This window comes from Protopterus annectens, chromosome 2.part1, assembly GCF_019279795.1.
Source record: "Protopterus annectens isolate FY-2018-M chromosome 2.part1, PAN1.0, whole genome shotgun sequence".
Taxonomy (NCBI): Eukaryota; Metazoa; Chordata; order Ceratodontiformes; family Protopteridae; genus Protopterus; species Protopterus annectens.
In genome coordinates, this window is record NC_056729.1 from 494,296,826 (window position 1) to 494,322,969 (window position 26,144).

The 26,144-nt window shown below is 43.1% G+C and overlaps 1 protein-coding gene across 1 annotated transcript in view; it reads right to left on the reverse strand.

Annotated features, from left to right (window-relative positions):
• Nucleotides 1-3,088: 3,088 nt before the first annotated feature.
• The window catches only part of CCHR2.PART1H4orf48 (chromosome chr2.part1 C4orf48 homolog), a 139,268-nt gene continuing 116,212 nt past the window's right edge, over nt 3,089-26,144 (reverse strand). Inside the window, exon 4 of the mRNA XM_044062291.1 lies at nt 3,089-7,053. Coding sequence (XP_043918226.1) covers nt 6,982-7,053 — 72 coding nt within the window. The 3' untranslated portion in view covers nt 3,089-6,981. The remainder of the gene's footprint in view (nt 7,054-26,144) is intronic.

Here is a 26,144-nt window from a genome sequence, read left to right on the forward strand (position 1 = left end):
AAGGGACAGCTATACAAGTACACCCTTCATAACAGTAGATGTTAGAGTTATAAGATGATAACTACGTATCCACTGGAAATTACAAAAGACAGACATCAGCCCTTCCAGTCTAACTTTCAAAACTTTTGCACACATTCCTACAGTGCAGCAATACACTTCCTGAGTCCATGATTTCCATCTATGCACAGCTAAAAGGTGAAGCAGCTTGTGACATTTTTATTTCTTTTCAGAAAGAGGATATCAGTAACTACACCTTGGCTAGAGGTGCAGAATGGTCCTGGTCTTCAATCTGAAATACTAGTGACAGCCAGAGCTTAGCAGCTTTCACGTTTGCTTTTGGGTCTTCCTGAGGGGAAAAGATTAGCAGGGAAGGGTCCCAAGACCAGTATGCTCAGTACTGATCACTATACCACTGTCTCCCCTACTTGATCATGCACCTATACCAGTTATGGCGATGCCCTGCTCCACCTCCCTAGCACCTAGGGCAATGAAAACATGAAGAATAACCAGAAACAGGAGAATTGAAGCCTAGACTGCAGTAGTGATCCCACTACTCAAACATGTTATGGTCCCACTACTCAAACATGTTATGGTAAGTATACTCTCAACAGCTTTACTACATCCCTTATAACAATCTCAGCTCCAGTTTGATTACCTATGTGAAGACTACTAAAGCAATTAGACCTTGTAGCTGATCAATACCTAATCTTTCCCTGCCCCTAGACTGACAATCCAGCTTATGGTGCTTAAGAAAGGTATACACAGAATTCCACGTCTGCCTCACAAATATTCTGTGTTGATACTTTCCAAAACAATGCTGCTATGATTGCTACAGTCCTGGTACACTGTGTTCCCACAGGACCCTCCAGAGCCCTCCCATTACATTTGCAACATGAAGTAATTCAGTTGGCCAGCCATTTACATTATGCTTGCTTGGAAACTGGACCAACATCCATGCTTGATATGAAGGATACAAAGACTTGCTTCAACTGCTTGAGAGAGTGATTCTTGCTATACAGCATCTGAGATGTGTATGCACCTTCAACAAAGGTAATACCCCTTTTCTCACGTTCTGTAGGTTTGAATAAAAGACAGGCAAGTGTGTACTTTGACAGCCAGCTGAAACACTACTACAGGCATAAAGAAAGGCTTGGATTTAAGGTTCACTTTGTCTCTGTAGAACACTGTGTAGGCTTCTTCACAAGTGGGCCTGCAGTTCAGCAATTTTTTTCTGGCTGAGATGACTGCCTCCAAAATACAGTTTTCTAGGTCAAGAAACTGAGTGTCACTAAACAGACTGGTTGAAATAGAGCCAGTTTTTTTTTTATTAATAAATCAGTACCTCATGGGGAAGGCACGTTTTCTTGCGTAGTACAGGTGCAGAACCCCTTTCAGAAACTGTTTCACAATGATATGAGAGGACATAGAGAGCCCTGGGGAGGTAAGCAGAAATGGCTAAAGGTACACTTTAGCACAGGCATATGATAAGTTATCTAAGACGTGTCCTGCAAGGGATTCTAGTATTCTTACATACCATCTTTCCGAAGGTGCACAATAAGACTAACCACTTTCATTTGGGCAGATAAGACTTTCCAGACTGGGGTTTTCTGACCTGGTTTATTATGTGAAATACCTGCCCATAAAACCAATGCTTAAAAGGTATCAGTCTGAGAACAACCAAATTGCCAATCTCAGGCTCTTCAGATTCAGGTATAACTGCTCCTTCATCCTGGTTCAGGAGGGTGTAGAGTTATGGAAGATGTGGTAATCTCTCTTTGCACATTTGGAAAAGACAGGAGAACTATGGTTGCCTTGGTCTCAAAACGGCTATCAAAAGAATCCTGACTGTGTCTGCTATGACCTTTTCCAGCAACTCGGGAACTAGAGTGAAGCCTAAAGTAGCATCCTTAACTCAAGTGATGCAAAAAGGGTACACTGCCCATGCCTGCTTGTGTCATTTTGGAAACAAACCATTCCAGCAGGTAGTTCTTGGCTGATGAAAAAAAAAGCCTGTCAAGGAAAGCACTATCCTTGTCTCCAAGTCTAGAAAGGGTCTAGTCTCCATTCAGAGTTGTTGTATCTAGTCCTGCCCAGTTTGTCCTTCACCATGTTCTGATTTGACGTTACATAGGAGGCATGCGGATGTAGACATACTAGAGGAGATGACTCCCAAACCATCATAGCCAGTCTGCACAACTGGTAGGAGGGCTTAAAGACAATGACAAATAACTCCAGTGTGAATGACACTATTACGTCCAATCACAAAGCAGCAAAATTATCAAAAATCATCCAATTTCAAAAAAATAAAACTTTAGAAATAGTATTTCTGCACCACCACCACCACTCCCCCCAAAAATTCCTGCTACTTGTATACTCTGTCTTCAAGATCACTATATCTTGCGGAAAGAACAAATCCCCAATATACTGCAAACACAGTCTTTAATTGCATAACACAGGAAACACACATTAGTGATGGCACATTATAGTGTTGAGCATTGATATGTTGCATTTATGAATGTCATCCTTGCACCTGGAAAATGTGCATACTCCCTTCAAATGTTGCATAATCGTGGTGTTTTCTGTTGCTGCCTTCAAGTTGTCTGGCTGTCATACTGTTTTGAAAGATTGAACAGCCAGCATCTACTTTAGACTGATATGCTTTTGAATTATGACAACATGCTGTATACTTTAGGTGCTTTATATGTACCCCCAAGTTACATCTGCAGCATCCATAGTTTATGGTTATGTATCACTTCTGGAATTACAAATGGCATCCCCATACTGCTTTTCACTTGATGGGAACACCAGGTAAAAAATCCCCTCTGACAGGGGGATTCAGGGGTAGCATCTACTGCAGCAACTGGCTGTGATGTTCCCACAAATTCATGGGACAGCAATGTATTTCTGTCAAATGCAGTTTGGCCAAGGTGATAATTAGGATGGAGGCTGATTTGCCAGCCATTGTCCTTATGAACATTCTGGATGGCCATCAAGATCATCCAGAAAGTTTCAGCTTTGTGGCTTTGTATATTACAAGTACAGTTTGCTCTGCTCTGTGTTCTGTAGGGACCCAAATGACATTTTTGTCTTCCACTATCACAGATTCAACCTGAATAAATTAAGGGAGAATGCCAGATTAGTTAAGAAGTGTCTAGTCTTCGAGATACCAGTGAATGCCTTGCACTAGAAATTGTTGAATTAAGCAATTATTCAGATAATGTTAAGCATGAATCCCTTGTGTCCTGAGGTGTGCAAACACTGAAGGTAAGCATTTTAAAAACACTATAGCCACAGTGAACAGACGAAATGCCAAAGATCTGAAATGGAAGTAGTCTTGCCCTAGTCTGCACCTCAGGTACTAGTTGTGATACCTGTGAATAAGGATATGCAGGTACACATCTTTCTGGGCCAGGATGCCTAAAAGAGAATTTGGAAAAAAGAGTAGAAGCACAGAATGCTAGGTTAGTATTTTTGAATCTGTTAGTCCTCAGAAACTTAATCAGCCTGGATAACTCTAGAATGGACCTTCAAAGACCAACTTTATTACGGACTAGAACAATCTAGAGTAAATCCCTTCTCCCTGCTCTTCAAGACGGGACACCAACTTACCCTCTGCAGCTCTACAGAGCAAAAGCTGTGCCAGTATAGGCCATGTTACCTGTACCTGGCCCAGTAAGGTGGAAGGTGTTTCCAAGGCACTTCTACGAGCTAGGCTTGTAAAGGATCCAGGGCCATTTGCCTAGTACACACCTATGAACCTATGAACCTATGATGGGTGTAAAAGTCTTGAATTCTAACTTATAGCCAGAGGCAATTATTTCTCTTAATCATTTGTTTGAAGGCAAAATCTTCCTTGAAATGGGACAGCCTTGATCCCTGTAAATCAGATGATGCTGGAAGAAGAAAGGAAAGAGGAAGTGGGATGGGAACATAGACAGTACTGCCAGTTTCCATCCTGAGGGAGGGCAGAGTTGCCTCCCCTCCTCCTACCTTGTTGCCTTGCTCTGCCTCCTCTCTAAGATTAGCTTCTCTCAAAGATCCTCTTTTGCTTAAGCTGATTAGATTTCTTTTTGCAGAAGGACATTGTTTCATAAGACAATTCATATTTTACCAATGCACGGGGGGGGGGGGTAAAATCACTGTTTGCTTGACTTTATGGTCTGCCCATCTCCTTTAGTCTTTAAAACATTATTGAGGAGGAAATTGGTTTTATAACTGCCCCTTAACATCCTCTGGCAGAGGCTGTATCCTCAAATTACCATGGCTACGTATAATAATTCCCATCACTGCTATTTTGCTGCAAGCATCAACATCATACCCACACTTAATACCATGCCTTCCATTTAAAAAGCTGTCTGATTTACTAAGACTGACTGTGTCTCCAAGGGCTTCATCTAACATCTCTGTTGCCATCTCCACCACTTGGTTGAGGATCTTCCCTTGGCATTTAATGATGTGAGTCTAGCAGTTAATGAACTTAAAATCTAAGGAAGAAGTATACTTCATCTTTCAGAAGTGATCTTGTACTCAGTTCTTCTTGCCATTTGGCACCTTTTTGAGTCCAAAAGCCAGTTTAGATTTCCATGCAGCATCCACAGAAACAACTACAGAGCTTGCTAATGGGGTTTTTATATAACAATTTCCAGGTGCCTTGCATTCTGTAGAAACTACTATGTTTCTTAGGGGCTGGAAGATGGGAGCCATATTCTAGACACACCATCTCAAATGTATCTTCAAAAGACTGGAATACTGGAGGGACATCCTGATGCCTTCTTTACTATGTGTGTGCAATAAGTCAGCATGCCTCTTTTTGTATTCCAAAACCTTCTCCGAGTTCTTTTTTAAAGAACTCTCTCATCAGATTCAAAAAAACTGTTTCCTGGTGGTAGGTATACTGATACATTCTTCCTAATGCTTAGCATCACAGCACAGTGATTAGGAGGTCTGTGAAATATTCCATATCTTGCTTATCCAATTGTTATTTCATGGAATCTGAGGAAGAGTGAATTCACTCTTTCTCTACATGGGACAGATACCCAATGGCTAATTCTGCACTACAATGAGGCAAATTTCTTATAATCAGAGGTTGTAGAGGCAAACATCAATATAAATTGAAATTTTGGTCTCAGATATCGATATCCTGTCACAAACAAATTTCAGGTGGTACAGTTGAACATTATCAAGGAGGAATGCCCATGATGGAAACCAGTAAAACTAGTAAGTGCCATGGAAGCCTTGTGAGCTTCAGTTAAGGCCTAGAATATCACATGGGGGGAAATTCCACTGTCTGTCTCTAAAGGAGCTACGTCAGGCAAAGATACAGTAGAACTAGGTTGTGAGATTTTGAACAGACAATGCAATTCTTCACTGAGTACAAAGTCCTCAGCTCTCAGCAGCACCACTAGAGGAATGCATGGTCTCACACTCCCTTGCTCGCTTGTTCTATTTTTTTCTTCTTTTTTGCTGCTCGATATGATGGTGTCTATGTATTTCCTTCAGAGATCTCTTATGATTTCACCTGCCCTTGTGTTCTCCCTTGTAGGAAGCAAATGTCTTTTGCACCAAGGCCACATGTTTTTTGTGCTCTAGAAATGCCCATACATGCTATGCCCCATGAAGCTGTGTAGTATTCACTAATGGAGACTCGGCGGTTCTGCTCCAGACACAAGAAACCAAACGATAATCTTTAGGCAGAATCTACTTTGTGCAGGCAATCATATCTGCAAGCATTTCCAGTAATCCCATGTTATGTGGTTAAATAATACAACGGCAAAATGTAAAATACAAACATTTATCACATTTCACTCAGCACAACAACTAGGACAAGTTCCCAAACTGAGAACTGATCTTTCTGTGGATGGTGCCTGGAAGGGACGAATGTAGACATGGATAGGCTACTGACTGCTTATTGTAGCAAAACGAAAAAAGAAAAAAAAAAATGAAAATGCAACCAACCAGCTGCTTCCATTTTTAGCTCTGCATCAGACTGATCTTCAGGGCTAATAAAGAAATCTAACTGCTCTCCTCGGATGTCCCATAAAAGCTTTGGAATTCAGACCAGGAGGGCAGACACTCACCTGTGGTAATTTCCCATAAATATGTAACCTCACTACAGCAGTAATCCTCAATGATGGGCACCTCCAAATCCCCCAATAATGTAAATGCCATGAGAGTAACATATCAAAAACATATCGATTCCAATGGAATAATTTAGACTGTTTAAGCTCAAAGCAAAAGTTAACGATGACACAAAGTGGCTTCACAGTACAATCAACAAGAATTAAAAAAGCCTGTGCTACAAGAGTAGGGACTTATTCGTATATGAACATTTAAAGGTCACATGCTGGCCTTGAAGAAAGAATATCATGTTTCTGTACTAGAAACATATTTAGGAACAGATTCAAAAACTGTAATGGGAGAGGGCTGCAAAAGATAATTTAATGATGGTACATACAGATGGTGTACTGCTGCAAATCCTACAGTGCAGTAAGAAATTGTTTCTTCTACGGAAAGATGCTGTACACACAGTAAAGCTGCAGTGGTGCTGTGTGTCACAATAAAAATGGGAGAAAAAACAGAAATCATAGGGTGACGCACATGTGCTGCAACATATCTAAACAGCATTTCTGGTGTTTCTGGGCCCTGCTTGCAAGCATACCCACAGGACATAACAGTGATAGCACACTTTGTGGACTAAATTAGAAAGACGGTAACACTCACCACCCCAAGAATGGGTTTTCATATCTGAGGAATCAGCATGTCAGAGGAATTTATGAAGAGATAAAATATCAACCAACAAAAGTATTGTTTTAAATTTACCAGATAAAATAGGCTGCAACTTTCCTGACAGAATACTCTTTTTTTTTCCCCACTGTAGTTTACATAAGTTTGAATATACACTCCATTAACTGCATGTGCTGCACAGAACAGCATGTGTATGACAACCAGCAAATGGAAGACATGATGCCTCATATCCGTGGTTCAGCTCAGTGCGTTGGTAGGCTGGCAGTCACACAGTGCTCTTTTTTCCACTCGCAGAAGAAGAGTCTCCGTCTAGAAAACAAGAAGAACGCCATTCTTTAACTACTTAAATAAATCTAGTAAGTCATATAATGAGAAAAGTTATTTAATATTAATTTCAGCAATGTTACTTGGCTTGCTATTACTGGACTTCTGTAATGGGAAAAAAATATTTTTGTTTGACTTATTCAGTACTTTTAAAAGAAGTCTGCCACAGGTCTTCTCCATTACCAAATTCTACAAGAAACTACTTACAGACGTACCACAACATTACAGCAGTTGAAAGGCTGTGAGAAGATTAAGGTGCTAAATTTGAACACTGCACTACTCTTGTCTTATGTGCTGAAATGAGTGGAGGAATATGGATCACTGACTTGTTATCCAATGATGACGATGATGATGATGATGCAATACTGCTCTGTGGCGTTGTCAGTAAATATTTACTGTGAGAAGATTAACCTTACTTTTTTCTGTATATTTCAAAAATGTTTCTTCAATATGTATTTCCCCAAACAAAGCAGGGCAACAGGAAAAAATGTGTGGTGATTCAGTTGTGTCCACCGCACTCTCCCTTGACAAGCACTCTATTAGTACCACTACAAATGAATGAAACTGACTTGAACAGTACCAGATTTCCAAAAAAAAATGCACGTTTTTCTTAAAGCATCCTCTGTGTTCACAGCTTTCAATAAAAACAACCTTTTCTGTTCCAGTTCCTGAGAGCTGTAATATATAGAACTGTAAGTTTAGTGGATGTGGTCCTGTGGCATTGGGTGGGTCACATGCTACAAATCGTGATACACATAATTTAATATTTGTTTTCATAGAACATTCTTGTCACATTAGAAGTAATGTACTCAGATTACAGGTCTATACACATTTATTCAGAGTAAATAAAACTTGGTAATCTGGCTGCATAAAATGTACACTCATATTTAATACTCATAATGGTACTGCATTAAGCAGTCTTCCAGTAGTAGAGTTAAGTTAGTGCAGATTACTTCTGCATCAACAGAATGGTGTGCCCAGCTTTACTACTGGGCAATGCTATGCTCTTCTAGTGCCAGATTTAATCAGGGGATGTGTAGAACTGCAAGGGTATTCAACAAAACAAAACTTCAAAGGATAGACCCTTAAGTACTCATATCATGTCAACTTATATTCAGTGAAATCAGGCATTAACTGGCAGGTTTTCTAGTTGGGAATTCTAGTATGCAAGAGTAATGTATGCCTCACAATATTGTTTTACCAGTACTGGTTAGCAGAGTTACATAATAAAAGAGTCACCCAACACCACATTTAGTTCTTCTAGTGAGCAACAACTTATGGCAACAAAACAACATATAGTAATTGCCGTAACTGGGTTAAAACCAGGTACTAAAAATAATGAAATAGTTCCTCAAGGTTACAACATATTGAGGCAAGACCGATTAAAACATAAGGGCGGGGGAGTAGCAATCCTATTTAAAGATGGACTACACATCTCCCCCTTACCATACAACCAACCTCATGACAGTAATGCAGAAGTACTAATCTCTAGACTTCATATCAACCCCAGCAAATCATTATATATCATTTGTATTTACCTGCCTCCTGGCAATAATACCAATACAATAGAAGATATACTAAGCTGGGTGTCCTCAACTTACCCACAAGAGACAATAATATTAGGTGATTTTAATGCTGACTGGAAAGGAATCATTGCTGATACTCCCACCTCCCTCATTAACCTTCATGGCTTTACTCAAACAATCACCTCCACAACCAGAATCAACAAACCAAACAAAAAAGAAAGCACATTAGACTGGATACTCATAAATAGACAGCAGCAAGTGTATAAGGTAGGAACTCTCCCTGACGACATTAGTGATCATACTGTGACCTACATTACTAGGCAGAAAAATGATATCTCTAACCCCCCCCCACCTGTATGATTTTGCACATAAACAAACACTTTAATCCAGCATTGTTCCAAAGTGAACTTAAAGCCTGTGACTGGAACCCCCTAAAAACTCTCCCACTTGAAGAAGCCATTAAATATTTTACCTCTAACTTCTTAGCTGTCTTAGATACGCATGCACCCAAACGATCTATGAGAATGAAGTCCAAACCACCCCCCTGGCTAACTAAAGAAACCAAACAAAAAATCCTGCTCAGGAACACGTCTTGGGCTAAGTGGCGAGCCACTAAAGATATCTCTGAGCAACAAACCTTTAGGCAGTTGAGAAATAGTACAAAAAAGGCAATACTTACAGACAAAAAGAACTACTACTGTAAAAGTACAGTTTTGTACCTACCATAAATGTAGATGTTCATAGATTCATAGGTTCATAGGTTCACACTAGGCTATCTGCCCTATGGCAATTACAAACCTAGCCCGATTTTGTTTGGCTTATGCCACCCCTTGATTTGAGTATACTGTGCCCTTTTTAAGGTTTAGTTTACTGTGCCTCTGTCTAATAGTGACACGGAAGTAATCCCCGGGACAAACCTACGATCCCCCATCCACTCATCAAGATTCTTCTTGAAGAGATTCAGTGAGGTGCACTGCCTAACATGAATTGTAATTCTACTGCAGAGCGAAGGGAGCCTTCTGGGTTATGAATCTGTCCCTCCAGCAAGTTCTATTTATTTCTGTGCTGAGGTTCAAGTCCCTCGAGCGTGTGGCTCTAAGGGATTTAGATTTACTGAGGTGAAGCATGTCCATTAATTCTGGATTGGACATAGCTTTATATGTCAGGCATAGATCGCCTCGAAGTAGGCGGTATGCAACTGAGTAGAGCTGGAGTTTTTTTAACCGAGCAGCATATGGCATCTGCTTGAGTCCCTTGATCCTCTTGGTGAGGTACTTTTGGGGTCTTTCTAATTGCTGCAGGTGTCGGGTAAGGTACATCCCAAAAGGGGCATTATATTCTATGATAGGCCTGATGAGGGATGAATAAAGGGGCACGATTACCTCTTTTGATCTAGATGTGAATCCTTTCATGATGAGGTGGGCTATGTAGAAGGTCTTTCTAACCACTTTGGCAATGTGGTTGTCAAAGGAGAGATTGCTATCAACTTGGGTCCCCAGATCCCTAATTACTTTCTCTGTACTTAATGGGTTACCGTCTATGTGGTAATTTGTGGGCACATTGTTTTTGCCAATGGGTATTACTATACACTTTTTGGCATTTAGCTTTAGACCATGGCTCTGGCACCAGTTATCCGTCTCTGTAAGACCTTTTTGAAGGATGTTTGTGTCAGCTGGAGAGTCGATTATGGCGCCCAGTTTGCAGTCATCTGCGAACTTGGTGAGCCATAGTCCTCCCACGTTGGCCTGTACCTCGGAAAAGTATATACCGAACAAGAGCGTTCCCGGGACAGAACCTTGTGGGACGCCACTTGTGACCGGTTTCGAGTCTGACATGGCTCCAGCAACTCTCACGCTGTGTGTTCTGTCTTTGAGCCAGTTTGCGACCCATCTTGTGACATAGGGGTTTATATTTAAGCTGGATAGCTTATCTATGATGCCCGAGTGGGGTATTGTGTCAAATGCCTTTGCTAGGTCCAGAGAGGCTGTGTGGACTACCTTCCCTTCATCTATGGCTTTGGTGACTGTTTCAAAGAAGTCGACCAGGTTCAAAAGGCAGGATCTGCCCTTGACGAAGCCGAATTGGGTAGGATCTAGTGTCTGTAGGTCCCCAATGTCTTTGTTTATAAGCTCCATGATGATCCTCTCCATAGCCTTGCAGACTAGGCTAGTCAGGCTTATGGGGCGATAGTTTCCTGGGTCTGTAGAGGCTCCACCTTTGTGGAGTGGGACCACTGTTGCTGTACGCCATTCTGTGGGCACATATCCTGTAGTGAGGCTGAGATTGTACAGCTGTTTTATTTGAGGGGTTAGTTCTTCTTGGAGTTCATGTAGGACGCAACCCGGGACACCATCTGGTCCCATGGAAGCAGTGTTTTTTGCTTTGGAGAGGGCAGCCTTCACCTGAGCATCAGAGATGTTTGGGAGGCAGCCCTCTGCTGGGATATATACATGCTCTTTTTGGGGGGAGGGGGTAGAGAAGTTTGCACTGAACCTGTCTGCCAGGATATTGGCGATGTCTGTGTGTTCAGTGTATTTTTTGTCGTTTAGAGTCAACTCAGAACAAGTCTGGGAGCTGCATCCCAGGTTCCTAACATAACTGAAAAAAGCCTTATGATTGTCTTTAGTGTCCTGTGCAATTTTTCTCTCAAAGCTGGCCTTGGAGGATTTTATGAGGGATCGTAATTTTTTGCTAGTACTGATCAGAGCTGCCTTCCCTATTAGGGATTTTGCTCTATCATGTAGTAGCTTCCTCCTTCTGTTGTACAGTTTATTTATGGCTGGGGTCCACCAGACTGGACACCTGCCCTTGGATGATTGTGTCTTGGTTTTGTTTGGGATAGCATGATCCATGCATTCCTGGAGATGTCCGTAGAATGCGTTTATATAGGATTCTGCAGTTTGGGCCGTAGTTTCCACTGGCCCTGGGGCCTTGAAGGATTCCACTTCGGTTTTGAGAAGTGAGAAGTTCGCGTTTGAGAAGTTTTTCACTGTGGTTTTCTGGGTTGGGGGTGGGGTCGGGATGTGGATATCCAGTGAAATTAATTTATGGTCTGATCTTACCAATGAGGGATATATTTCTGGTATGGAGCATAGAGTACCCATGTTGGTAATGATCAGGTCTAGTATGTTATCCCCTCTTGTGGGAGTGGTGACTAGTTGTTCCATAGCATTTGAATTTATAACTTCCAGGAACCTTTAGGCTAAGGTGCTGGGGCTTGAGTAGTGCTCCCAGTCTATGTTTGGGTAGTTGAAGTCACCCAATATAATGGTGTTCAGAGAGATCTTCATGTTCTCCAATGTTTTCAGGAAAGCCGAGTGGGATTCCTGACTTTGAGAGGGTGGTCTATAGGATGCTATAAACTGAAAAGCAGTCTTGCCCACTGTTAGTTTCACATGGATGATCTCCGATACTTCGTGCAATGCCACTAACCTGGAGGTGTGGATATCCTTGATAAATATGGAAACTCCCCCTCCTTTTGTGGTTCAGTCTGGGTTTTGGGGCAGAAAAGCATGATATGCCTGGTAGTGCTGGGGTGCTCTCTGGAGCTTTGAATCAGGTTTCTGTCACTGCACAGATATCGATGTTCTCCATACTGAGGAGAGCTTCGAGTGCGTGCATCCTGAGGTTAAGACTTCTGGCGTTTAGCAGCATTACCCTTAGTTTCTTGTTCCTTGTGCTGTCTATGGAGGTGGGTTTGACTTTTGAGCCTTGCCTAAAAAAGGCACTATGGGAGTGGCAAGAGCCTTTGCCAATATCCGAAAGCCCAGTGGTGACAGGTGCAAGCAGTCCCTAGCGAAGCAACGTGGCTTGTCGAGCATGTCATCCCAGGCTGACAGACACTGGATCCCCTTTGAATGACACCAAAATTTTAGCCAATTGTTAAAATCGATCATTTTGTCTTTGTACTGTGGCATCATTCTAGGTGAGGGTAAGATGCTGCTCAAGGTCAGGGTCATACCGGCCTGGGCTACATGATCAGAGAGCTCCTCTATGTCTCTTTTCATGTAGTCCAGGGAGGTACGTCTCAGGTCATTCACACCAACATGTACGATGACTGAGTCATATTTGTATTTGCTTTGGAGTGACCTGAGTGCTTGCGTTATGTGGTGGATCCTAGCGCCCAACAGGCAGCTCACTGTGACCTTCTCTTTGTTCAGCCTGGTGAGCGGGACGTCAGTGTGTCTGACAATACAGTCACCTATTACAAGAGTATCAGGTGTGTTATTCAGCCTTAAGGGCTGTGGCTGCTTGGCACACTGACTTTGTGGGCTATGTGTTGTGCGTGTTTTGTTTTGGGGTAGCGTTTGCTTGGATGTCTGCTTTGGAGGTCTCTGTTGCTTAGGTAGATTTTTATTTAGAGCCTCTGAGTATGTTTTTGTGTATTTATGTGTTTGGTTCGCTGATGTGGTGGGACTATGTGATACTGGAATTGTGTTGTGTGAGGTTACCTTCTCCTCCTGACTGGTTTCACCAGTTTTGAGATGAGAGAGCTCAGCCTCCAGTTTGGCTATATGGTTGCATCTCTCACATATATTTGAACCTGTTTGGAGGATGAGAGGGTTGTCCGTGTACATGAGACAGTTGTAACATTGCCTCAAAATTCCCAGATTCACCAGCTGGACTGGAGAGGAAACCATTGACTGACCTTTGGACATGCTAGAGTAATATAGGGAAACTGAATTATGATGGACCAATAGGGGTCAAGGTAATCGTAGAGAGTATAAGAGTAAGTAGTGTTTAGTGCTTATGGTTTAATAGTGCTAACTTGTAAGATTACTTATTTGGACCAGTGAAGGGCCTTAGAATGAGAATATGGTGTTTAATTTGAGAGATAGAGCAGTTCTAAGAGAAAAAGTGAAGAGCAGACTTCGTGGAGCCAGGAATAGTTTAAACCCAATTAGGCGGCGCTGCCCGTTGTTGCGCTATGCACAAAAACGCGCAAAACGGTGCAAAAGAGGGTTTTAAGAGAGGGAGATCAAGGAGTTAGGAATTGACCCAAAATGGCCAATAAAACTACAGTTTCAAGGCAGTAACCACTCCCACAGGGGCAGGCAGGCTGCTCAATGTTTATCATTGCCACTGATGAACAGAGAGACTTCCCTTTAGCCCAAACAAAAAATGGCCTCCAAGAAACCTACAAACAGTTCAGAATAGCAAGCCTGTAACTGAACTTTTTTAAATCTCAGAAAAATGGGAAAAAAGCAAGTTTTTTTTTTTTTTTTTTTTTTTTTAAAGATAGCAGAGGTTCACAAGTATCAACAAGTTATAACAGTGCAGTAAATTACCCCACACTTGAGCGAGTGTATACCCTGCTGCAGTCATCATACTTGGGTTATCCTGCCGTCAGGCGGTCCCGCAGTCGGCCCGAATTCCAAAGTCTTGGTCCGGCGTCAGTTGCTGTTGCTTTTTCTCTGACGTCAGTGCGCCAGGGGTATATGAGAGGCATCCGAAGCAATTTTCTTCAGTTTTTCTTGCCCCAGATGTCAGGTGCCCCCCCCCCCCCCAAATGGTGGTCAGTAGATAGTACCAATAATAAAAAGTGTAGCATAAACAAAAAATCCCTCCAGCTATAAGCAAATACACCACAAAGGTTGTAACAGATTTTAAGGTATAGAAAGGTCTTAGTTAGGTCAGAGGGGATGGAGGGAGGGTAACCTGGACTGCAGCAGGGTATACACTCGAACATCTACATTTATGGTAGGTACAAAACTGTACTATGTTCGTGTTACCCTGCTGCAGTCATCACACTTGGGTAGAATCCCAAAGCTAAGGATGGGAGGTGGAGTCAAACAGGGTTAGAGGAGGCTAGAAGGCCCTGCAAAACTTCAGTGGCGAAGCCAGCTCTAGTCTTAGAATAAAGTGGTAAGTGGTAATGTTTGGTGAAAGTGTGTACTGAACTCCAAGTTGCAGCTTCCAGAATATCCTTGGTTGGCACCCCCCTGAGGAAGGCTGTAGATGTAGCTGCTGCCCTGGTAGAGTGGGGCTTTATGCTAGCAGGGACTGGTTTTCCATGGTGGGTGTAGCAAAAACATATGCAATGTCCTATCCATTTGGAAATGGTCTGTTTTGAGATAGCCTTTCCTTGTGATGCTGTAGCATAGGATACAAAAAGCTGGTCATATTTTCTGAAAACCTTAGTTTTATCCAAGTAGTAACGTAGCTGCCTGTGAATGTCCAAGTAATGTAGGAGTCTTTCTCCTTTGTTCTGTGGATTTGGAAAGAAGGTGGGTAAACGGATGGTTTGATTTAGAGTCACACTGGATACCACCTTATGCATAAAGGAGGGGTTATGAAAAATGAGGAAAGGCTATACTGCCATTAGTGCCTGAAGCTCTGAAACTCTCCTCGCTGAAGTAATTGCTAGCAGCAGGGCAGTCTTCCATGATATAAACTTTAAGTCAGCTGAGAAAGCTGTCTCAAAAGAAGGTAGCGTAAGTTTTTCCAGAACAAAGGTGAGGTCCCAAGTAGGTGTTGGTGCTCTCCTGGAAGGCCTAATGTTTTTGGCCCCTCTGAGAAACTGCCTTAGGAGTGGATGTGAAAATAAGGGAGGATCCGTGTTGTAGTGAGCTGAAATAGCTGAGGTGTGGATTTTAATAGATGAAAAAGAAAGCCCTTTGTGTAACATCTCAGTTAAATATTGCAGAATCTGAGGTATGTCAGGCTGAAGGGTATTTTGGCCTTTAGCTTGGTTCCAGGCACAAAACCTTTTCCATTTGTCTGAGTAAGCTTTCCTGGTGCTGGGCCTCCTGGTCTCCAGAATAACATCCATAACAGCTTGTGAGAGAAGAGCTGGCTGGTTGCTTAGGTGATTTGCCATGCAGCCAAGTTTAAGGTTTTGAGCTGGCTGTGTAGAATCTGATTTTCTTGCTGTGTGAGCAGATGGGTAATTTGTGGTAGAATCCATGGTGGGCCCTGGGCCATATTCCTTAATAGTGGGTACCAGTGTTGGCGTGGCCAGTCTGGGGCAATGAGTATCATTCAGGGTCTCTCCATCCTGACTTTCAGCAGCACCTTTGTGAGAAGGGGTAATGGAGGAAAGGCATATACTGTCAGCATTTTCCAACTGAATGAGAGTGCGTCCACTTTCCAAGCTTGATGGTGAAAAGTCCTTGTGCAAAATTTTGTTAGTTGATAGTTTTGGGGGCTGGCAAACAGGTCTATGTCTGGGAGGGAGCCCCCATTTTTGAGTTATCATTGCAAATACTTGTTACTTGTGGATCCAGTTTCTACTCGTAGGGATCCATGATGTTTCTGCTGAGGTCGTCTGCCAATGTGTTCTTTTTCCTTGGCAGGAATTGAGCTTGTAATTGAACTTGATAAGCCAATGCTGTGTTCCACAAGGTCATTGCTTGCCTGCATAGAGGGTAGGAGTGTGTACCCCCTTACTTGTTTATGTACCACATTACTGTGGTGTTGTCTGTCCTTATGATAAGCTGTCCTGGATGTAAGAGGTCCTTGAAGGCTGTCAGAGCATTTTGTACAGCTAGCATTTCTTTTTGATTGATGTGCAGATTCCTTTGATCTGCAGTCCATATGTCTTGAATGCACCGTCCTGCCTGTGTGCCCCCCAGGCATAGTCCGATGCATCTGTTGTCATAGTTTGCCTGGCTGGGGGTAAGGTGAAAGGCTGACCCTTGAGGTGACATGCCTGTGACCACCATAGAAATTCCTGTTGAAGGCAGGGAATGAGAGGTATCATTGTTTCCAAGCTGTGGCTGTGTTGAGTCCATACGCTTTTTAGGTACCATTGTAATTTCCTCATATGCAGTTTTGCAAATGGTATTAGTAGTATGCAAGATGCCATGAAGCCCAAGGCCTGCAGATTTTTTCTTGCAGGGAGTTGGGTCTTTGTTGCCATTGCTCTGAAGTATTGAGTTAATTGTAGTTGTTGTCTGGCATTAGATAAGCCATCTGGGCCGTTGTATTCAAGCTGGCACCCAGGAATGTCATATTTTGTGAGGGCACTAATTTTGATTTCTTTTCGTTTACTGTGTACCCTAGGCAACTTAGAAGATGTTTTACAAAAGCCAGGTGTTTTAAGAGAATGACCTTGCTTTCTGCTTGGATGAGGCAGTCGTCCAGGTATGGGTATATTTGAATTCCTCTTTGTCTGCAGTATGCAATTACTGGTGCCAGGCATTTTGTGAAGCCCCTGGGCGCAGTAGATAAGACAAAGGGCAGTGCAGAGAATTGGTAATGGGTTGAACCTGCAATGAAATGGAGGTATCTTCTGCAATTTTGTCTGATAGGGACATGCAGGTATGCCTCCTTGAGGTCCAACATTACTAGCCAAGCTTTCTTGCCCAACATGGGAAGAAGCTGCTGTAGTGTTAGCATCTTGAATTTGGGTACTTGCAAGAAGGTGTTTAAAATTGAAAGGTCCAGAATGGGTCTCCAAGCATTGTCCTTTCTGGGGACTAGAAAGAGCCTTGAGTAAAATCCTTGGCCTTGCTCCTGTGCAGGTACCAGTTGAATGGCTCTCATGTCCATGAGAGCTGTAATTTGTTTTTGTGCCTCTGCCCATTGATTTTGTGGCAGGTTTGGCATTCCTTTTATCCTTGGCAAGGTGTGGAAATGGAATCTGTATCCTTGTGAGATAATGTCGAGGACCCATTTGTCCTTTGTGACGATGCGCCAGTTGTCTGCAAAAAGTGCTAATTTTCCTCCCAAGGGAGCTGCCAAGAGAGTTTTGCTTGGCAGTTTGAGGTTTAAGTCATTGTGTTTGCCTTCTAGTAGTTTGGGACCTGTCTTCTCCTCCCTTCTGTGTTGCAGTGCCCCATTGGCGAGGTTTGTAAGGGATTTGTGCTTGTCCTCTGCCCCTTGGGTGTCTGTATTTACCCCTCTGTGGTCTGTCAGAGGCTGGAAAGGACCAATTTTTTGTTGGCCAATTTCTGCTGAAGCGTGGGGGCTGTACCTGTAAGAAATCTTTGGCCGTCTGTATAGATGTTGCCTTACCTTCCATTTTCTTTAAAACCTCCTCTGCTTTAACCCCAAATAAGACATCCTGCTGTAAGGGTGCATCTAGTAACTTTGCTTTAACATGATCAGGCAGAGATTGTTCCTTTAACCAATCATGCCTACGTATAACAGACCCAGTAACAGCTGCTCTAGAGGAAGCTTCCAAGGCATCAAAACCACATTGTAAAGTATGTTTGCCCACCTGTTCAGCTGCATGCAACAGATCCTGCATTTCCTTGAATTCAGACTGTTGAGGGTGTGTGCCCATCTTTTGTTTTATTTGAGACATTAGGTATTGCTGGTATTTAAGCATGTGAAATTGACAATTTAGTGCTCTCATAGCTAGAGTAGCTGAGGTGTAAACCTTCTTCCCCCACCTATCTAGTGCTCTGGAGTCCCTTTCAGAGGGTACAGGATTTTTAGCCATAGAAGCCTTAGCCCCTTTGGGACCCTGGGAGATTGTCTCTGGATCAGCAACAGGGCTTTTGTATAGTAATTTGTGTGATTCAGGCACTCTATAGTATCTATCTGGTTTGGCTGGAGCAGGAGGCAGAGAATCTGGATTTAGACTAGATTCTAAGAAAACATCATCCACAATGTCTAAAACTGGGGGGATAGCAAGTGGTCTGTGCTGGGGGAGTAAAAGAAACTCTCGGAGCCTTTTCTTAGAGTCGGAGAAGTCCTGACCTTCCCAGTGGAAATGTTCCCTCATGGTATGTAAGGTTTCCCCAAAGGAATAATCTTCAGGGGGAGAAGCTGAGGGAATTGAGTCTTCAGCATCAGAATCTTCATAAGGGGGAAAGGAGTAATCCTGTTCCTAAGAGGAGCCTGAGGAAACAGACACTTGATCAGAGGAGGCATAATCCTCCTCTTGTCTAGGCCTTTTGTCGGGGGGGGGTTGGGAACCCCTGATCAAAGAAATCAAATCTTCAGCCATTTTAAGCATCTGTTTCTTAGGCATAGGGCCTTGACCTGGAGACTAAAGTGTAGTCTTTTTTGGTTTTAGAGGAGTCTTAAGCTTAGCATAAGATTTTATGGTGAGAGTAGTCGGTCTGAAGACACCTTCAGAAACCGAAGGTGTTTCTACAGCACCGGCTTCTCCTACTGCAATGTCGTTGGTAGGGCCTAAAGAAAATGGCTGCGTCGGCCTAGAACTCTCTGCTGGAGAATCCGAAGCGGTCTGGGGATCCAATTCAGCGGTAGCCAGGGGCTGCGTAGGCACCTCACTGAAAACTGGAGAACCGGCGACCGGCCCAGATGAGGCCTCGGAGTCTGGCTTGGATCCAGGCTGCCTGTCTTTAGCTTTGCGTTTTTTATGCACGCCGGTAGTCGGTTGCTCCGATGGCATAGTGTAATTAAATTTCCTACCGAAGTAGTATAGTGCGAAATCAAAGCGTCGCTTTATAGTATGCTTATTGAACCTAGCACAAAACTGACAACCTGTGACATTGTGGTCTGGGCCTAGGCAAGGTATACAAAAAGAATGAAAGTCTTTATGAGGTATTTGCTTCCCACAAAGAATGCAACTGTTAACTTTTTCTGACATCGGACTGAGGCTAGAAAAGGTTCCCCAAGGGGTACTTAGTTTTGAAAACTTCGGACTGAAACTCGATTCGAAAATCTGTGTCGGCCGACCGGCACTTGCGAAATGCTTCTGCTTCGGGCACCGCATGGCAAGAAAGACTGAAGAAAATGGCGTCGGATGCCTCTCATATGCTCCTGGCGCACTGACGTCAGGGAAGAAGCAACACCAACTGACACCAGACCAAGACTTTGGAATTTGGGCCGACTGCGGGATCGTCTGACGGCAGGATAACCCAAGTGTGATGACTGCAGCAGGGTAACACGATGAACATCTACAGGACACTGACCATAATAATCCTCAGAAGTTCTCATCAAGCATTAACAAATTACTTCTCCCAAGACTCTTTTAATGCTGCAAGAACATGTCAAGAAAGCATATTTAACAAGTTAAATGATTGAAAAATACTTAAAACTTCCTTAGGAACATTTTCTGGTTAGATTTTCACAGCTACAAGTCTGACAAGGAAGCTCCTTTGCAAAATGTTAATTTAATGTAACTATTTAAAAATATTGTCCCTAAAGAAAATATGGTCATTATTCACTAAAAGAAATTAAAAATAAACTGGGAATAGTATCAAGTTTCCCTATCTTATAAATACTTTTACCAGTAAAGGAATAGATTTACAGCACCACTTAATATAAAACTACAGGATATTGCACATCCTTTGTTTATGCTATGAAAAGTGTACCCCTACCTAATAAGCCGAAAGCCCATTCTACTAGGGCAGTATGTGTTTCAATTGCCTTACAAATTATATTTGTGCAGCAGCTACCTCGTCTAACACTCCTACTTTTATGTCTCGCTATAAACTAGACATTCAGTCCAGATCTAGGACTTTCTAAACAGTACAGGAAAGCAAGACAATACAGGTAATAATAACTCGGCCAAGATGTCAGGAAAAACATAGTAAACAATTACATTGTACTTGATGTGCAACGAAAATGGATCCAGCAACAGTTCATTAATGAAATGTAGCAACAACCCCAAAAGATGCATAATTCTGTGAGGATGAAGAAATGAAAGTTATATACTTACTGTATTTATCATAGCATTATATCTGTGTTGTCTTCTTCGGGACATCTAAATCTGAGGGGAGGGGGCTATCAGATTCTATTGGATCTGAATCTGGCACTTCAGAATCTTCAGTTCCAAAGCTCCACCTCTCCCATAATTCTCTGCATGCCTGAATCTCCTCTGATTGATTTTGCCCTACCATATCTGACCTGCACATACAGTTTCCACTAACAAAAGATTAAGGATTAGACCCTAAAGAATCTTCCCAACAGTCTTCATACCTGCCCATAAGGTCCACCAAGAACTGCACTTACCACTGCCATTTTGGAAAGGGGATGGAGGAAGGGATGGTTCAGAAGGACTGAGAAAGACAACACAGATCTAGCATTAGGGCAACTTTATAACTTTCATATCAGATGTTGTCTTTTCCGACCACCCCAACCTTTGTTGGAGCCAAAGGAAGTCCTACATCTGGACTGAATGTCTAGTTTATAATGAAACACAAAAGTAAGGGTGTTAGATCAGGCAGCTGCTACACAAATATAATGTACAGAACCACGACCAAAAAAAGGCAATTGAAGTACATACTGCCCTAGTAGAGTGGGCTTTTGGGTTACAATGTAGGGATACACTTTTCACAGTATAAATAAAATATATGCAATCAGAAAAAACATCTAGACAAAAATATCTTGGAAACTGGTTTCCCTACATTATCTCTAGAGAAGGACATAAAAAGTTGGTCTGATTCACTGATATGTTTTGCTCTGCCTAAACAGAATCTCAACTAGCAATGAAGGCACAAGCAATGAAGCATGCATTTTCCCTTATTACTGAAGTCAGATAAAAAAATGGTAGTTGAATTCATCTGGTTCATGCTAGACTCAGAGGCCACCTTGGGCAAGCAGGAATGATGAGTCTGCAATGAATCCCTGTCTATATGAAAAACAAGGTAAGTCTGGATACAGGATAAATCTGTAGCTTAGAAAATCATCTGGCTGAAGTTACTGCAATTAGGAATAGCATTTTCCGTGTCAGAACTTTTAAGTCCACAGTAGCAGCTGATTCAAAAGGGACCCTGGTCAAGTCTTGGAGAAGAGGGAAGTCCCAAGGAGGAATCATATCCTTTACTAAAGACCTGAGCAGGAAGGTACCCTTCAAAGAGGGGTTGGACAATCTTAAGGAAGCAACTGGCAGATGCTCATGACCAACATGGAAATTTGAAATTGCTGCCAGCTGGAGCTCCATAGTAGGGTATCTAACCCTATCCTGAAAAAGACCAGCTAGGAAATTTAATATCACATCTAATGGAACACAGAAAGGATCCAAGCCCTTAAAATAGTCCAAATGGAAAATCTTCTCCACTAGCTACCGTAAACCTTTCTGGTGGTGGGCTTCTGAGAAGAAGAAAGGATATGCACAACTCTTTCAGAAAGCGTGAGAACTGGAAGGGGATGAACCAAGCAGTTCACTTATGTTTTTTTTTTTTCATATTCAGGTTTGACTGGCCCAAAGTATGGGATATCAGACCTGGAATGGGATCCAGAACACAAGGACAGTGCAACAGGTGAGGCCAATGGAAGGGGAACCAGACTTGTCTGGGCAAAAAAGGATCTATGAGAATTACTGTTAGTCTGCAATGGGCTGCTTTCTGCAGAAATTTGATTATCAAGGGCTGTGGAGGTTAAGCTTAAAGGAGACCTAGTGACCAAGCATACAGAAGAGTATCCTTCGGTGACTGTCTCTTGGGAGGGATCAGGGCAACAAAGCTGCAGCATCACAAAAGGGCTGGTCCAAGAAGATGAAAATCTGTGAAACCACTGATGGACTGAGGGGCCACTTATGAGACATCAGAATGCTCTTACTCAAACTGATCACTAGAATACTGGATTTCCCCACAATGTGTGTGGCTATCAGAAAGCTTTGCAAGGACACTGCCCACTACTACACCCTCACAGTCTCTCAACACCGGGGACAGGATTGGGTTCCCTCTTGCTTGTTCATGTACTTCACCACTGCCATGTTGTCAGTCTGGATAGAGATCACACCTTTGGGAGGGCAGCTGTGAAAGGCCTGCAATGCTAGGAGGACTGCTTTCATCTCCAAAATGTTGATGTACAGATGGCCTTCTGACTGGGACCAGGTATCTTGAGCGGTCTTCCCTTCATAATGCCTCAACTCGGAGGGAAGTGTCCATGGTCACCATGGCTGTGAACTGGAGAAGAACTAACAGATGACCTGCACAGACATGATCTGACATAAACCGCCAGGAAATGCGAAGATGACAAATGCTGGTGAGACAGACAAGAAAATTCATCAGGTGAGATGACATGAAGAAACCTCATGAAGAATCTGGTTAGAGGAACACGACAGAGATTGTAACAGCCATCAGACCAAGAAAAAGGAGAACCAAGGAAGTGTGTGGCCTCAGATTTAGTAAAATCTAAATGGCTTGAAGTCATATGAATGGTAATCTCAAGGGAGGATATCTAGCAATCTGAGTGCTGGTGTCCAGATGGCATCCAATGAACTCTAGAGCTTGAACAGGTTCCAGACTGGATTTGTTGAAACTGACTGTAATGCCCAAGGACAGGCACAGATGGAGAAAGGAGTCTCTCACTTGGGCGAACAATGCCCTTGAGTCATCCAAGTATGGAAAGATCCAGAATCCCTAAAGTTTAAGCCAAGCTGCTCTCACTGCCTTGCATTTGTTGAATAAGTGTGGAGCAGTGGTGAGACCAAAGGGTAGTGCTCGAAACTGGCAGTGACTGGCTCCCAGCCTGAAGGGCAGAAACCTCCCGAAATGTCTTGCTATCTTTATGTGATAGTAAGCATCTTTAAGGTGCACCAAGCACATCTGAGCATCCAAGCATACAATGTGATGGCTTCTCAAGCTTGGATGTGGAGAGCCAAGCACCCCCCCTCCCCCCACTGACTGCCTCCACAGTGCAACAGTCAGGTAAGATTTTAGGAGTGCTGGAAAGTCTTGCCAGAGAACGGCCCTCCAGATCCCTGAATCTGCAAGCCACTCCTGCCCCACGGTGGCATCTATTACAGTTCTCCACCCTCTGCCTTGGGGAGGGGAGTGCATCTTCTCCTGCAGCATCCTGGCAACACTGTTGCAACTTGTGGAAAAACAACCCCCCCCCCCATCACAAACACACACACAAAGTTTCTTGAGAATGTCCTCTGTGGGGTAGAAAAGTGGGAAAAGTGAACTACCATGGCAAACAACATGTTGCCACCATGTTCAATCCTGCTGAGTGTATCCATAACCTTTGATCCAAATAAAGTGGACCCAGCAAAAGGGGCATTAAGGAAGGATGCACTCAAGCATCCCATAAAATTATACAGCAGCATCCAGGGATGATGACAGACTGCAGTGCCAGTATCTGCCATGGGCATTGTACCATCTACTTCACTGGAGATGAGTCACACTGAAAAGTTTGATGGAGATAAGATGATGGCCAACTGAATCTCCAAGGTCTTATGAGATTCAGTAGAAGGTTGAGATGCCACCGACATAGTAACTTCAGTGATTAAGTCTCTCTGAAAGCTCGTCAAATGTGCCATATAGTTCAACACACAGAGGCCAAAGATGGCTTAAGCATCTGTTTCCAGAATCTGTCCCATGCCCTTCACTCTCTCTTTTGGGGGGGGGGGGGACCAAAGCACTGTCTTCACAAATGTATTTCTTTGTAGCTGCTGTGACCACAACAGCATTGACTGTAGGACCTACCCTTGGGTGGGACCAAAACTTTATTAGGTTTGCAGAGTATTGGCCCCACCATATCAAACTATCTCCATGCCCTCTTGAACACAAGACCAATGAGTACTTCCTGAGGGGCCTCCATCCAAGATGTGGATGGGCCTGCAGCACAGGTTTCAAGAAAAACTAACTCTTCAGGGGAAGGAGCCTTGGCAGTCCAGCCCCCTCACTGTCTCATCAATTCAAACAAATCGCCAAAGAGGTTCCATCATGGGAGGATTTATGAGAACCTTCCCCTTCATTAAGGTTGGAATCTTCAGTCAGGGACTCCTCAGTGGAATCCAAGAGTTCCTTTTACACTGACTTTTCTTGTATACCTCCTGGGAGGAGGACAAAAAAAGCAATAGGGGATCCCCCGGTCTGGGGTTGCTCAAAACTTTTAGTGTAGGCTGTCCTTGGATAAGATCATGTGAAACCAAAGCCCTATAAAGATGAGATGATCAAGATGAAACTGACACAGGATGCGATGACATTATACCCAAATGAGACAAAATTCCTCTCTACCATGCTGAACACCAAAGATAAGGCAGAATGACTATGAAAGGACCCTCCGTTGTCCACAAAACTAGAAGAAATCCCTCCTCCAGCAGCCAACCCAGCTGAGTCTGACATTAAGGCTGGAACTGAGCTGTCCAGGGCTGATGAACCAGAGGCAAGGACAGCTCTGATATCCTCAAAGTCATCCCTGACCCCAGGCCCGCTGCCTCGACCCTATGGTGTTGGGTTGCATATGTCTCCAACATCTCCAACAATGTAGAAAATGAATACATCAAGGCAGTGGTTGGTGCCAAAGTCAGTCAAACTGTCAAAACCAATGAAGGAACTACATGGATTGGTGTCAGATCCAGAATCACCAGTGCCAAAGGATGGACAGGAGAAGGAGCAACTAGTAACAGGGCAGATGAGGCAGCTCTCTCCATCCTAACAACCAAGGGAGGGGTAATTATACCCAGGTCCATCTGGGCTTTCAAAAAGGATTGCATTAACTTATCCAGATCTGATTCCTCAATACTCCTGGTGGACCTTGCAGATCTAGAAGAAACTATCGAAGATTGCTTAATGGGCCAGTGCAAGGGCTATTCAGTTTCTTAGGTTCTGAAAGGAGAAGCTAGGACTCAAGGAGGGAAAGCCTCTGGGGAGAGCTTCAGATGTGGCACAATAGCCAGAAAGAGGGAATGGAGATGAAAGGAAACCAGAGACACCGATAAAATGGGACTTGGAATGTCCAACGGAACTGACCTGAGTGGCTCCAACACCAGAACAACAACAGTGGTGATAAGAACTGGGAGGTTACCTACACCAGCTCCCTAACAGAAGCCAATGAGGACTCATCCTGAGTGGAAGACTCAATAGGCTGTCTTTTTTACCTCTTTTCCTTCTCTCTCTCTCTCTTGCTCTCTCTTCTGTTTCTGTCCTTTTCATTATCCTTGTCCTTTCTCTCCACTGACTTCTCTGACAGACAGGGTGAAGCAGAAGCTTGGAAAGACATTGCAGAAGAGACAGGAAGCATACTTTTAATCACAAGCCTCACCCTATGGTCAGCCAATGTCCTGACCATAAACAAAGTGCAGTCCTTCAGTTAGAATCTGTGTGTGACACAGTGGATGTTAAAATTTTGAGGGGGCAGTTTATCACTGTACCCCAAACAGTTTTGGAAGTGCAGAGTTTTATCCATAGCAGCACTACTAAGCACAGTAAACAACTGGGGAAAACACTACAGGAACATTAGCACACAGAAACATACAGATTCCACTGAATACACAAAACTCTAGAAACATTTGGAGAAATTTAATAACACAGCAAAACTAAAAATTGTTTAAGGAAACCACTTACTTATGGCAAGCAAACACAGTAGTCCTGAAAAGTACTAACTCTTAAGTACTAAAGAACAGAGAAAGAAACAGATAGCAGGATGAGCAGAGCTCACACACTCAACAGCTACAAAGACAAAGCTAAAGAATGAGAAGAAAAATTCCTTCTAATTATCTGTTTATTATACTTTGGAAGAGGAGGCAATAAAGTACAGTTGAGTATACTTACCACAAATGTACATGTTTGAGTATATTCACTGTTGCAGTCGTCACATTTGGGTTATCCCTGCCAGTATAGCCCTCAACTGGCCGAATACCAGAGGTTTTTCACAAATGTCAGGTGCTGCAACAGTAATTCCTGACTGTCTCAGGCAGTCGTCCAACTATGGGTAAATTTGGATATTTCTCTGCCT